General features: G+C 39.0%; 1 protein-coding gene across 1 annotated transcript; it reads left to right on the forward strand.

Annotated features, from left to right (window-relative positions):
- Positions 1–7876: 7876 nt before the first annotated feature.
- Positions 7877–11220, forward strand: LOC309401321 (C-type lectin lectoxin-Thr1-like; the record flags this gene model as incomplete). The annotated part of the gene is made up of 5 exons (XM_081970389.1): positions 7877–7889; positions 8038–8132; positions 8217–8360; positions 8496–8610; positions 11153–11220. The coding sequence occupies 5 exons, from the start codon at positions 7877–7879 to the stop codon at positions 11218–11220; spliced, it is 435 nt and encodes a 144-aa protein (XP_081826515.1).
- Positions 11221–15722: the final 4502 nt, after the last annotated feature.

Consider the following 15722-nt stretch of genomic DNA (forward strand, 5'->3'; position numbering starts at 1 on the left):
GCCAGAAAAATTGGCATGAATATGAGAACAATATGTCATTGACAAAGAATATTTACAGGTAGTCCTAGACTTACAACTGTTCATTTACTGATCATTCGAAGTTACTGAACAGCACTGAAGAAAGTGACTTACGACCATTTTTCAGACTTATGACCTTTGTAGAATCCCCATGGTTATGTGATCTACATTCAGATGCTTGACAACTGACACACATGAAGCCAGATTCACTTAACAGCCATGTTATTAATTTAACAACTGCAGTGATTTGCTTAACAAATATGGCAGGAAAAGTCATAAAATGGGGCAAAACTCGCTTAATAAATTTCCCACTTAGCGACATAAATTTTGTGCTCAGTTGTGGCTGTAAGATGAGGACTATCTGTATTTGTGTTCACTTTTCAGTGAGCAAAGAACAATAAGGCTTAATAAAGTGTGGGTCGACTGAAAGTTAATTGTAAATGAGGGGTCAGATCTATGAGGATGGGTCCTGAATGAAAGAACGCAGATTTGCTTGGATTAGAAAAGATTGCTTGAACTCCTGTTTCAGTGAAAGATTGTTTAAAATGATCTGAAATCCTGAATTGAACCATGATGATCTGAACCAAAAATTGCTTTATTCAATCCAAACTGGGTTTGATTTTTCTAGTCAACTGAAAGTTGTAGAATATATAAATTTCTCCTGAAGTATAAAATGGAAGAGGAAATTGTGAAAGAACAAATGATAATATGGGCACAGAACTTTGGCTATAATATTGAATTAGACAAATGGGAAAATTTTGGGGGAACAAACTTAAAAATAACATTATCAGTTGCATACAAGGAAAACCAGTACAAAATGTTTTATAGATGGCACCTGGCACCAACAAGGTTAGCGAAAATCTCAATAAATACCTCCCCAAAATGTTGGAAATGCGAATCAATACACAGAACATATTACCATTTATGGTGGACCTGTGAGGAGGCTAAATTTTTTTGGAAAAAGATCAAAAATTGATCTTTTCACTCACCCCATACCTATGGATGAGTAAGCTACACGTCATGCCATCTTCTGTCTAATAATACTGCAGACATTACTTTCACTTGTGTCAGATTCAGAGATTTTCATGTCATCTCCTTCAACCTTTACAGAATTTTAGTCAAGTTGTCTTCCTGCTTATGTCTTCCTGCTTATGATTCTGGGTATTTGTCCAAACTGCTAATTACCTTCAAATGTCATTAAATGCTACTATTCACTGCTATAGTTATTCTATCTACAATTCTTTGTTCTTTAGCCCCTTGGCAAAATCAGCCCTAAGGCAGGATGCTAATTCTAAATGCTGAAGAGCTATAAAGCAACAATTGGATGCAATTTCAATGTTTTCTGGTTAAATCAATATCCATGAGAATTCTCTAGTCAACAAAGAATCCATGATTACATATACATGGATCATATTTGCATTTTCTTTAAGTTTCCTGGAAGAAACAAACTTAAAGGGACTATTGTTTGAATTATAAAGAGGTTGCTTGCTGCTTGTGAATTTTTAAGTGTTGCTGGATACTTTCTATGTCAAGATAATAGACAGCATGGTAAATTACATCTCCCCTTTCATTCTAAATGCCCCCCAGCTTAGCTTGCCCACAGTTACACAACAAGGAAGTGAATACTTCATCCTTCTGCCCCAGGTTTCCTCCAGATTCCAACAGAGATCTAGATAAAAGCAGTAGTGTCAGTAGTGTCATGACACTCAAAAGCTGACTATCTAGGGAAGCTTCTTGAGTCTGGGTGAGTGTTTAAATACTTATGCTTGAGACTCTGCAATGAATGGGCAGAAGACTTTCTATTGCTTATCATTTGATAATGGGCAAGCAGATAGAACCTACATACATACACACACACACACACACACACACACATTTTCATTGCCAGTAAAATCTTCTAATATCATTCTTGGTTTAGAAGTCTAGGTAAAAGGGCTTTGAAAGATGTGCTTACAGAAAAAGAAAACTCCTTAAAAATATATATCCTTCATTTCACATTGAATGCAATTTTAACACAGAGCTCTGTTATTCGCAACCCTAACCCTGCCCTTTTCTCCCACTTGTTTTCTCATCCTTCCACTTTGCGGTTTTTCTGTTATCCTTCAAGATTTTCTTTCAGAAGCATTATCTTTATTATTGCAAAACCTCCTTGTTACAAATGGGAAAATGCTATTTGGTGAGTTGGTGAGATGCTGGCAGTAGTAGAAAAGAGTAATTTTGAGCTACCACTTTTCTCCCCGCAATTCAAATGTTTCAATTTGTCTTGGTAGAGTAGTCTGGATGTTAAGCTGATAAGTTGAGGTTCAAGTCCTTAAGTTGAGGTTCAAGTCCTTAATTGACCACAGAGTTTACTTGTTGATATTCACCAATGAATTTCTTTCAGTTCAGACTAACAAATAGTTCAGTTCAGTTCAGTTAATATGTCTTCCCCTTCTGGGTTTTTAAAGATCATTAGCCTCTACTGTGTTGGTTTGACTCATGATTGTTATGTGATAGAAAGATATGGTGAAGCTCCAGTTTCCTCAATATTCTATGTTATTGACCTAATCATATTGGTTCAGTTTTCAGAAAACACCCTTTAGGGGTGTTTTCACACAGAACACTTTAGAGACTGATCTATACAACTTATTATAGAGCAACTTTTTTGCTTGTTCTGTCAGTTGGTCCATTGGTCTTCACCCTCATCTATTGTCACTCACAATAGTAGAACTATGATGAATGTCTCAGAGATCATGGCTAAGATATGGACATGATTATCTTCCACATCCAGAATGTTGCGGTTGCGAGGATAAAATTGTACGACTCCAATATATGCTGTTGTGTTCAATTTAAGAGAGAAAATGTGTACACATTTTTTCCTCTCCACATATACACACCTTGCTGGGAAATTGACAACCTTGTGCCCATTACTAAGAAGGAATAAATGCCTGATTCTAAGGTAATCTACTGTTGCAGAAAGTCTAATGATCTGCCCACTGATTGGGAACTGTGAGTTTCATTTCAGGATTTATTATTGACACCAAAGAACTGGGAGTATATATATAAGAGAGAGAGAATATTAGATTAAAAAGAGTGAGATTTTCACGGGTGTAGGTATGCTGGTCTTGTTGTAGTCTTGTTGTATTCTGGTCTTTTCCTGTGTAAGATTGAGATTGTGTTGGCAACATTTCAGCAAGGTCTCACTTGCCATCTTCAGGCTGGGTTTTGGGCTGAAGATGGTGAGTGAGACCTCGCTGAAACGTTGCCAAGACAATCTCAATCTTATACGGGAAAAGTCCCAAATACAACAAGACCAGCATGTATGTATGTATGTATGTATGTATGTATGTATGTATGTATGTATGTACGTATGTATGCATGCATGCATGTGTGTTACAACCCCTGGTATGCCCAAATATGGGAGGGAGCTCACTCCTCCCTCTTTCTGTCCTTCGGCTCATCACAGAAAACCATCCAGGCAGAAACCCATATTTTTATTTTTAATGTTGCCTTTTTATATTTGTGTTGTATTTGTGCTGATAAATAAATAAAGGGAGACTAGTATGGATCCATTTCAAGCTATTTAGCTCTCATACTAGTCTCCCTTTATTTATTTATAAGCACAAATACAATACACACACACACATATAGATGTCTCTCTGTCATCTATATATCTCTATCTTTATCCTTATCTCTCTGCATCTCTCTCTGTCTCTTCTGTCTCTCTTTCTCACTACCTCTCTCTCTCTCTCTCTCTCTCTCTCTCTCTCTCATCTCTTGTCTCTTTGTCTCTCTCTCCCTGTCTGTCTGTCTCTGTCTGTCTGTCTGTCTGTCTGTCTGTCTGTCTGTCTGTCTGTCTGTCTCCCTTCTCCCCCCAGAATGTCTTTTATGGCTTCTTTGCTGGAAACATAATGGTAAATTCTTAACTCAGAATTTCCATAAGTGGAACTTTATCTATATCAGCTTTTTATAAAAACCTGTGGTTAAGGATCCACTATTTGATCTCTCTTTCAACACTTTGTAAATGTTTAGTTGCAGAAGCTGAAAGGGCATTGGGATTGTAGGAAAAATGTAGGTTGAAGGACGTGGTTCCTTCAAGCTTTATAAAAACTGCGGTAAGTCAAAACAAAAGCTTATGTTTAACATGGCTCCTTTGGTTAAGCTGCTGTGTTAAGCTTTCCAAAGAAAGCCAAGGTTATAAATGGATTATGACTTTGTGATTTCTTTGATGTATAGTCTGTTTTCTTTAGGAGCTAAAAGTATCTATACTTTATGCTCACAAGATCGATTCTAGGCTGGGAGACAAAAGAGTGACTGGTCCAAATTCATGCAAAGAGATTTTCTGGTCCATGGTCCTAATCCCAAAACTTCATCCCTACACAACACTAGCCCTCTCTTCTGGTGTAATAAATAAATATATTTTTAATGGAAAATATATCTTGATTTCCTCTTAGCTGAAGAGCAAAAATGAGACCTTTGGCATATATTAGTCTTTGGCTTCTTGGCTTCTTCATGGCAGGTGAGTTGTCCCTTATATATAAAAATGGTCTGAAGTCCAAGATGAGTGAAGACAGAGAAATTGCTTTTTGGTCAGTCAAATATAGCAGAATGGAAGGCCAAAATACATGGAAGAAAATATTTGTAGTTCAAAGTTGAATTATGCAACCCTTCCTCTATGAGCTTGGCTGTTTGCCTGCAAGCATTTCAATTCCAGACTAGGTATGCATATTGTTAGATACTCCCCCCTCTAGTTGTTGCAAGGACAATAGTAGTTTCCAGTCAGGTCCTCTCTTTTCAGGCGGAAACAGAGAGAGACCTGATTGGCTGAAGCGCTGGCCAGCTCCCCTTTAAAAAGGGAGCTGCCAGACCTCTCACTCAGTGGATGCCTGTACTTGACCAATTTCAATTTATTAGCGCTTATAGACCGCCCCCTCTCCCCCAAGGGACTCGGGGCGGTGTACAGTCCATGTCAAAGAACAAAATTAAAACAATTAAAATTACTAAATGGACAATATATATATATACAAATATAAAATAGATGGATAAGAGGAGGATAAAAGATGTGCAGGACTGTATTGCTAATAAATAATTAAAATAAACAGACATTAAAATCCCAATACCCAATAAAATTAAGTCTACAGAATAATCCCCTTAAAAACCAGTAAAAATATAAATGCCAGGAGACAGGCGTTGAAATTATGCCAGGCCAGCCAGTCGGAACAGGTGAGTCTTTAGTTTCTGCCGGAAGGAGCGGAAGTCGGTGGTGGTTCTAATGTCGGGGGGGAGGTCATTCCAGAGGGTTGGGCCCATCACAGAGAAGGCCCTACTCCTTGGCGTCGCCCGCTGGCATTGCCTAGCAGACGGCACCAGGAGAAGCCCCTCCCTGTGAGAGCGAATTGGCCGCTGGGACCAAATAAAGAGCTGTTGTTATCTTAGCCTTTTGTGCCTTTCATTACCCAATCTAACACATATGAAGTGCACTGATGAAGTTACCTAAACTGGTAATGAAATGTTTGCAAGCAAGCTCAGAGAGCACCAAGCACTATCTAAATGACTGACAGTCTTCTAGTGATTTTTCAGGCTGCAGTTAGGGTCAGTGGTAAAGTACCTGTTCTGCAATCAGGGGATCTCAACTTTAATTCCTGGCTTCTCCCTATCACAAGATCTGGGAAACATTTATCTCAAACTGTGGGCAGCCTTACCATAGTTAGAATAAAGGAAACAAACTTAAGGACAGACACAAAAAAACCTAATAAAATCCTTCGTTGTATAAACAGAGGCATAGAATCAAAATTGTGTGGAGTATTAGTACTGCTTTATAAATCCTTAGCAAGGCCACACTTGAAACGCTGCATCCAGTTTTGGTCACCACATTACAAAAAAAAAAGATGTTGAGACTTTGGGAAAAACTGCAAAAGAAGAGAAACTAAGATGATTAAAGGCCTGGAGACAAAAACATATGGAGGACATCTGCAGGAAATGGGTATGGCTAGTCTAGAGAAAAAAAAGGACTAGGGAAAATGAACAGGAAGCATCCATGAAATAACTAATTGTAGTTATTATGATTTAAATACTTAAAATAAGGGAACAGAAATTATTCTTCCATAAATGGAAGAAAATAGTAGAAATACGTGCATTTTTATTAGATACAGCAAAACAGATACTTAGCAGTCTTCAGGTTACTTTCACAAATAAAGCTTACTACTGTAGATACCTTATTGCTGGGAAATACCCTAAGTGATCCAACATATAGATTGGATTTCTGTGCTGGAAACTTTATGAAGTCCATTATATATTCCAGAAATATTGCTTGAGAATCTGAATTTAACTATTATGAATATATGTGCATATTTAATATGAAAATAAGTGGATGTCCCAGCTATTTCTAATGGAAACTAGCCTTTAAGAACTGCTCTATTTTTTGAAGACACTAGGAATTCATGATATCAATTTTATATAGCATCTTTTCAGTTTGCTGAAGTTCTACAACTCAAATCTCTGTTCAATCTATGCCACCTCCTCTATTAAAATGATGCAGTTGTAAATTTGGATTTAAGCTGTATATAAAATAATTATATTTACATTCATTTTTTAAAATCGGATGTGTGAATATTAGCTTTTAGTATGCATTCTTTGTGGTATATTTGCAAATTTTATAAAAATACAAAAAAACCCATAGCGCAAGATATGATAGCAGTATTCCAATATTTAAGGGGCTGCCACAAAGAGAGGGGGTTAACTTATTTTCCAAACCACCAGAAGGCAAGAAAAGAAACAATGGAAACTAATCAAGAAGAGAAGCAATCTGGAATTAAGGAGACACTTCCTAACAGTGACGACAACTAGTGGAACAGATGTTCAGAAGTTGTAGAGGCTTCAGAAGTTGTAGCGGCTTCATCACTGGATGTTTTTAAGAAAAGACTACACAGTCACCTGTCTGAAATTGCATAGTCTCAATTTGAGCAGGGAGTTGGATTGGACTAGAAGATCTCCAAGGTCCCTTCCAGCTCTATTCTTTTTTTTTTTTTGAAAAAAGAATTTTATTGGTTTTTAAAAAAATTATGGGAAAGGGTAAGTGGATATACAATTTTTTTTGCAGCTACATCGTGCTAAGGGTAGAAATCCCTCCAGATCTCACAACTTTTACAGAGAAAAACAAAAAACAAAAGATAAACAGAAACAGCATCTTGTTATACATTGTATCAACCATATGTTCAGTCATCTCTTTTGCCACTTTCTAGTATATCAACAATTACAATTATTTTAGATACATTTATTTTTGTGACCTGAGTCTTTTCAGTATTGCTCCCTCCCCCCTGTCTTCAGGTGGAGCCCCTGCTCCTCCCTCCTTCATATCTTGTGTATTGTCACCTTTTTCACTACCTCTTATATTTTCGTCCTCTAGGAGGGCACTATGTTTTTTAATGAAGGCCTCTGCCTCCACAACTGTATTCATTCTAATTCTGTTTCCCTCCCAAAAGATCAACATTCCTTCTGGCAATAACCATCTAAACCAAACTCCTTTGTTGTATAATTTCTTAGGTAAGGAGGAATACTTCCTCCTCTTATCTCTTATTTTTTGGGGAATTTGTTTAAGAATGGCAATTTCTTTATCTTTGCATTTTAGTGCATTTTAGGAGCCCCCGCTTTGGGCTCCTAAAACCTCATCCCTTGTGGTCTTCCTAAGAAATTTAATGTGTACTTCTTCCAGCTCTATTCTGATTAAATTGATGGATTAATAAATAATGGGGACAGGGACCCTCCTAATTCCCTGTTAGGCCCAACTAACTTAAAGAAACAAAGTTGCTATCTTAAGTTGCTATCAAAGTTCCCTTTGTTTTTAAGATAGCTGATATCTTTGTCTCCTGAGATGGTGTCTATGTCGGGCCAATGTAAACAACATAACAGCAATGGTGCTTAGTGGGAAAACGTAATTTTATAGAGGTTGGGATACTGAGCTCCTCCCTGCATTCACTTATTTCATAGTTATGACATAACCATATCCCCTTTCTGTCATTCATGTCTACTGTGCTTCTCCAGCTTCTCAAGCCGGATTCTGTCCAAGGGAATGGTTACGATATCAGAGGAACTGTTATGGGCTCTTCCATGAGAAGCTGAGTTGGCATGAGGCCGAGGTAAGATATGAAATATCTAAAAAAGTTGTGAAGAATAAAATGGATGAAGCATCTCAGCCTCATGTGCTCCCCTCTTCTCTTCAGATCAGATGCCAAAGCTATGGCCGGGGGACCCACCTTGCCTCTATCCTTACCTGGCCGGAAACATTGATTGTATCCAAACATATCATTGCTTATATGAAAGAAAAAGGGGTTGACGTCTGGATTGGACTCCATGATGTTCGCCATGTAAGCAAGACCTTCCAGATTTCTCTATCAATAATCAGTCCCCCCTTCCTAACATCTACAGTATTAAACCTCTGTTGACTTGATAGCTCTTTTGTTCAGATTTAGTGTGTACTTCGTCTGTCTTGGTAATTTCAGAATGGGAACTGGAGGTGGACTGATGAGTCGGTTTTCAATTACAAGAACTGGCTGCGTGGAGAACCCAACAATCTTTGGAACTCTGAGTATTGTGTTGCTCTCCGAGCCGCTGCAGGTAAGGTTTTTCATTCAGAGAAGGTTGCAGAGTTTTGGGGCAGTCTGCAGTCAGGGTTGACCATCCGAAAAATACAAGTAACCTTGTCTTATTGACTATTCACTCATCAACTGTTTGAAGTTATGATGGTGCTGAAAAAAGTGATCGATGATTGATCAAGTGATTGATTTTCACACTAACAACCATTGCAACATTCCCCAGATCATGTGATCAACATTAAAGTGTTTGGCAATTAGCGTATATTTATGGCAGTTGCAGTTGTCCAGGGTTATGTGACTACCTTTTGCAACCTTCTCAGATGCTTACAATAAATAAAGTCAATGGAGGAAACTGGATAGGCTGAACAGAAAAAAATAATAATCTTAAAATTGGGTTCAACTCACTTAATGACCACATTGCTTAGCAATGGAAGTTCTGGTCTCAATATAGTCATAGGTTTAGGGCTATGTGTATGGTAGGTTAAGTGGATCCATATCCTAATCTCGTGATTGGGCAGCTTTTTATAGTAATTGGACGCAATATTGACGTGGTCATCTCAACTGAATATGACCCAGGACCTCAAGAGGTTTACAAACCTTTTGGTATATTGTTGTTGTTCTTCTTTACTTCCTGTTTTACCACTTTGTGGTATGGAGCGAATTAGGTACACTACAACATTTGCCCAGCGGCTTTCAGTTGATTTGCTATTGTGCTATGGTGTTATGTATAAATCTACATCATTAGTCTATATTGCTGCCCATCTCATGACAATTCTGCCTAGAAATATTACACTTAATACCAAAAACCCTAAAGAACTTATAATTGACTTCAGGAGGAAGAAAGATGTACAATTACCATTGTACATAGATGGCAAGGAGGTAGAGAGTTTTAAATTTCTGGGCATTTATATCTCAGAGGACCTCTCATGGACTATGAATGCTAACATGCTTTTACTTTACTTTACTTTACTTTTATTTAGATTTCTAGACCGCCCCCTCTCCCAAAAGGGACTCGGGGCGGTGTACAGTCAAATTAAAACACAAATACATAGGAATAAATATAAATACACAAATCCTTAAATTAGATGAGGAGGTTAAAAGACTGTATCTTAAAGTAAAGCTATTAAAACCATATTAAAAATAACCCCTAAAAATACCCCAGAAAGTTAAAATTAACCCAACTAAAATATCTGGCAGGAGGTGAGATAAAACTATGGATGGGCCAAGCCGGCTAGTCGAAACAGGTGAGTCTTTAGTTTTTGACGGAAGGAGCGGAAGTCGGTGGTAGTTCTAATGTCAGGAGGGAGGTCATTCCAGAGGGTTGGGCCCATCACAGAGAAGGCTCTACTCCTAGGCGCCGCCCGTTGGCATTGCTTGGTGGACGGCACCAGGAGGAGTCCCTCCCTGTGAGAGCGAATTGGTCGCAGGGATGTGTGCGGTAGGATGCGATCCCGCAAGTAGCTAGGTCCTGTGCCATGGAGTGCTTTAAAGATGGTAATCAACTTCCTCATGCATGTGAGGAAGGCACAAAAGAGGCTGTACTTCCTGAGAATGCTCAGAAAGATAAATCTATCCCAGCATCTACTTCTGTCCTACTATCACAGCACCCTTGAGAGTGTCCTGACATACAGTATTCTTGCATGGTATGGGAGCAGCTCTGCAGCAAAACAACAACAACAACAAAAAACCCCTCTACAGAGAATCATTAAAACTGCCCAGAATATCTTTGGCCTCCAGCTACCAGCTTTGGATGACATCTTCACATCTCACTGTTTGAGGAAGTTGCACAACATTCTCAGAGACTCTTCCCATCCAGCTTACAATCTTTTGGGACTGTTGCCTTCTGGCAGAAGATACAGAACAATTAAAACTCAGACCACACGTTGTCTGAATAGTTTTATCCCAGAGCTATAATTGCACTCAACAATGAACCAAAGCCCCACCCTTAGTGAGCTGTTGGACAGCAGTACTTGGTCTGTTGTGTGGATGCTTGAGTGGTTTCAGGATGGGGAATTTTCAGAGGATGGGGGGTGTTTGGGGATTGTCATGTATGTTGGGCCCGGTCTCTGTGTGTCACGTAAATTTCATTGTATGGGTACATTGTATGATAGCAGTGTTCCAATATCTCAGGGGTTGCCACAAAGAAGAGGGAGTCAAACTATTCTCCAAGGCACCTGAGGGCAGAACAAGAAGCAATGGGTGGAAACTAATCAAGGAAAGAAGCAACTTAGAACTGAGGAGAAATTTCCTGACAGTTAGAACAATTAATCAGTGGAACAGCTTGCCTCCAGAAGTTGTGAATGCCCCAACACTGGAAGTCTTTAAGAAGATGTTGGATAGCCATTTGCCTGAAATGGTATAGGGTTTCCTGCCTAGGCAGGGGGTTGGACTAGAAGACCTCCAAGGTCCCTTCCAACTCTACTATTGTTTTGTATTGTATTGTATACTGTTTATATACGTACAATGACAATAAAGTAAATCTAAATCTAAAATCTAAACAAACATGGTATGCTGAAGAGGGAAAAGGGACAGAGATGAAACCGGGCTTAATTTTCTCATTACAGCGTATAAGGGATGGATCGATGCTGTTTGCATGAAGAAAAAAGCCTACATCTGCAAATATCAACTTTAGAAAATGAAGACATCTCACCTAAAGAATCATCACCTTGAATCAGGCAGAGATCCATGCTGTTCCATCCAGACGCCCTTCTTTAAAGTATCATATGTATGAGTAGTTTCTGTGGTCATTTGCTTTCTTTGTATTTAGCATCACACAGGACCAAATCTTCGGCATGGTTATCGCTTGACAATATTGTGTCAATAAATATCATTACAATCTGCATTTCCTGCATTTTATTTCTCTCTGAGGTTTCTGCACTCAGTTCCCTCTCGATCACCAAATTAAAGGAGTGTGTGTGTGCGTGCACACGTCTGTCATATAATTGTTTTTGCTTTAATGGATATGTTGAGCATCAGATAATCGCTAGTTCTAAATTCTATTGTGAAATCAACTTATTTGTGCAGCAAAAGAGTCTATTTGTAGACTATTTGGGGAGCCTGAAAGATAGCAATAACAATAGCAGACTTGTATACCACTTCACAGTGCTTTTCAGCCCTCTCTAAGGAGTTTTCCAGGGTCAGCCAATTGCTCCCAACAATTTGGGTCCTCGTTTTACACACCTCAGAAGGATGGAAGGCTGAGTTAACCTCGGGCCTGCTAGAGTTGAACTGTCAAATTGCAGGCAGCTGGCAGGCAGCAGAAGTAGCCTGCAGTACTGCACTGTGCCACTACAGCTCAAAATGATGGACAATACATATTGCATGTTGAAACTACATGTTCAATGACTTACATCTCCAGGCCAAAAGATCAGGAAACAGAGCCCTGTTGTACCTTGCTGAGATGTGCTATCTGGAGAAAGCTACAGCAAGAAAACAAGACAAATAATATTTACCCAGGGATTACATGCTAGAAGAGAGAGACAATATGATAATTTAGGGTTGAAACTATTTTAAATACAATAAGGAACTTATAATAATGTTGCCTAGGTCTAATGAATCTATTCCAATGCAAGACATATAACCCTGTTCCATTAAGCAAGATTTTCTGCTAGAGATGTAGAGAACGGGATTAAAGTAAGTTTATGCACCAAAGTGGTATGCCTGACAATGCAAATGCAGCAATACTATGGGATGGTGAATTGTTGTCTGCAATTCAGAACTGCATTCAATTCAAAGTCATTTTTCACGAGATGGGCGGCGATATAAATTTGATGAATTAATGAATATTTCACATGTCATCTTCCTTTGTTATCTGCTTTCCACTAGGTGATGCAATCATTGTTGTACAATCACCCAAATAAGTATTAGCTCAGTGCTCTTTCTTCAAAGCTGTCATCAGCTGCTTTTCTTTTGATTAATGAAAAGGTTGGATCACAATTTTCCTGAAGCACTTAGCATTGTGGCTAAGTTATATCTGTTTGGGCTGTTTGTATCTGTTAATTAGAAAGCTGTCCTCAAAGGAAAAGAAATTCACATGGGAAAATCTCAGTAGATGATGCTTAAATCTCTTGATCAATCTTTGCAGGAAAGTTTGTTTTTATGTCTTTTAAATAGAGATAGTGGTAGGAAACCTGAATAAGATGGTTCTAATAGGAACAATATTTCTAACCTGGTTATTAATAGCAATAGCAATAGCAATAGCATTTAGACTTTATATACCGCTCCATAATGCTTTACAGCAGTCTCTGAGCAGTTTATAAATGTCAGCATATTGTCCCTCAACTATCTGGGTCTTCATTTTACTGACTCAGAAGAATGAAAGGTGGAGTCAATGTTGAGCACGTCAGGATCGAACTCCTGGCTGCGAGCAGAATCAGCCTGCAGTACTGCATTCTAACCACTGCACCATCAGGGCTCAGGATTAAACAAGGAATTGATTGGTGAATTAAACATGGGCACAACTATGAAACTAAGTGCTTTATGTATTGCTAGAAACAGGGCTGCAAAACTGTTTAGCAGACGGAGCATCTCATATTTGAAGAGAGAAACTCTAATGTAATCTTAGCAAATTTCACCAGATGAATTACCATATTGCTTACATCATCATTGTCAATGCTTGCAAAGCTCTAATAAACTTAAAGTATGAATGCAAAAATAATGGGATTTCAAATTTGTGGATGATGAGGTTACATACATATATGGATTTGTTTCAATGTATTATGGAATTAAAATATATTGGGATGGGGCGGAGCTGCACCCCCCCCCCCAAATGTGACAGGACAATACAAGGGCCACAGGAAAACACAACCAGTTTGGGGTGTGGAGGTTGCATTTCACCCCCCCTTGCTGGAAAACCCTTTGGATTTCCCCCCACTTGCTTGAAAAGCCTTTGAATTAACTTTCCTGTGGCCCTTGTGTTGTCCTATCACATTTCGGATGGTAGGGGGATGCAAATGGTTTTCTAGCTTGGACGAGGCAACTGGGCAGAGGAACAAGCCCAAGAGAGGAAACTCGACACAGAACCCTTTCTTCCTCCCCCCCTCTCTCTTTCTCCCTTCCCTTCCTCCGATTGGCTGGCATCCAACTGTCTCCTGAGCCCAAAAGGCTGGGATGAGCAGTATTTCCCCAAATCGCCCACAAGGAATGTTCTGGGACTAAAGAGGCTGGGTCCCATTGCCCAGGGCGAATAGCTAGTGTCCTTTCAGCGGAGGCGAAATGGTAGGGGTCAATGTCTGGGAGCAGAACCCTGGGGGTGAACAAGGGGCGGTGAAGGGTCCTCCTCAAAGTCATTCTCACACACAATTATATCAACACAAACAATATGTGTGAGGGCAAAAACCTGGTGTCCTCTTTCAACTGACCCAAAAGGGCCTCTTTCTTGAGTGATAACTACGTGAGAGAACAAGCCTTTTACTTGACTCTAAATTATTATCTAAAGCTCAGTTACACAAGCTAAAAGAGGAAGACCTCTCAGATGGTGGCCAAATAGATAGTTATTTTGGATGGTGAAAAAGTCAGAGTAAGCGTTGTCTTTCAAGTCCAACTGAATATTATGCAATGAATGGTGCAATTCCAATATGGGAATTTGGGACTTTCTTCCAAGGGAAGTAACTGCGTTGAGAATGATTGGTAAATTAAACAACTGGTAACCCAAGTGGGAGAACTAAATCCAATTATACTACTTTTAGGCGTACAAAAACAGCGGGGCAAATTATGAATGGGATGAAAAATTAAAGTTATGTAATAAGTTGAAGGACTGAACAAAATGGAAGTGAGAGAATGCTGGAAGGAGCAGCTGTATGGGAATAAAATAGAAAACAGAATTAAAACAAAAGTTAATAATGTCCAAGAAAACAAATTGTATGAAAAGGATATCCTGACTATTGTGAGAAGATTGGAAAATGGCATGATGCCAGGTGGAAATAGTGCAACTGAGAAATGCTAAAATATGATTGTGGTTTGTTGATGGATTGGCTGTCAAAGTTGCAGTATTTAATGTGATCTATACATAACTTAAATATTGTTTGCTGTTATTATTCTCCTGTGCAAGGAGGAAATTTGCAAAGCAAACTCTGAAAGCTACAGAGGGATTAGTTTGGTAAAGGTGCTGAGAAGGTCATTGGCAGATTTCTGACTAAAAGGGAATGTGAGGTGAGGAGGGAAAAAAATTCAAGAAATGCACTATAGATTTGTATGGTAGATAGGGAGAAGGGATATCGAGGTCTGACTTTTGGTAAATCAGTGATGAATACTATCTGCCTTTTATGATCAACCATCAACAGTAAAAGAACAAGAAGCCAAGAAGTACACTGTAAACTAACACTTCGTAGAGCAGCCATGAAGGCCTTAGAAAAGATATTCAAAAGGTCAAAGGCCAACCACCATTGACCAGTATTTAGTTCTCTACTGTCACATTGAAAAATACTCTTCCTGTAACGCTGCTATTTATTCTGTCTTCATAGAATTCAAAGCAGCATTCGATTTTATAATTGTAGGAAAAGCTGGAGATCTCCTCAACTGACCAACATTTACTTCGTTTAATATACATGAATGGACATCATTCCAAGTAGGAATGCAAGATGTAACCCTCAGGGCCATCTCACCAGTGCCATTGAAACTCAGAAAGGTGTCTGGTTAAGTAACATATTGGCTCCATTCCTATTCATTTTTTGCATTAACTCCATGGTCATCTCCACAACACAAACTGTCAATCCCCCAAACTTGCTGAAAAACATTCTCGGTTCTGGTTGATGTGGATCATGTAGCATACACTTTCAAGAACATTGATCTTAGAAGAGTACTGAGAGCAGTACTGTAAGGAAGACCAGGGAGAACTCAACTGTCAAAGAAATAAAATATTGTCAAAACTTGTAGGACACCCCCTGACATCCAGATTGAAAGAAGACCCATGCTGTTAACAAGGTATGCAAAAGAGGGAATTTGGAAGGACCACCTTTTGATAAATGAGCAACATGCGTAAGTTCTACACCTTCACAACTGAGAAAGAAGCACAAAAGGATTCTTGTCCTTGCATCTTCTTAATGGAGAGGAAGGGCTAAGTGGCTAAGACACTGAGCTTGTCAATCAGAAGGTCAGCAGTTCAGTGGTTTGAATCCCTAGCACCGCGTAATGGAG

The sequence above is a fragment of the Natrix helvetica genome (genome assembly GCF_964273705.1).
Source record: "Natrix helvetica genome assembly, chromosome: Z".
Classification (NCBI taxonomy): Eukaryota; Metazoa; Chordata; class Lepidosauria; order Squamata; family Natricidae; genus Natrix; species Natrix helvetica.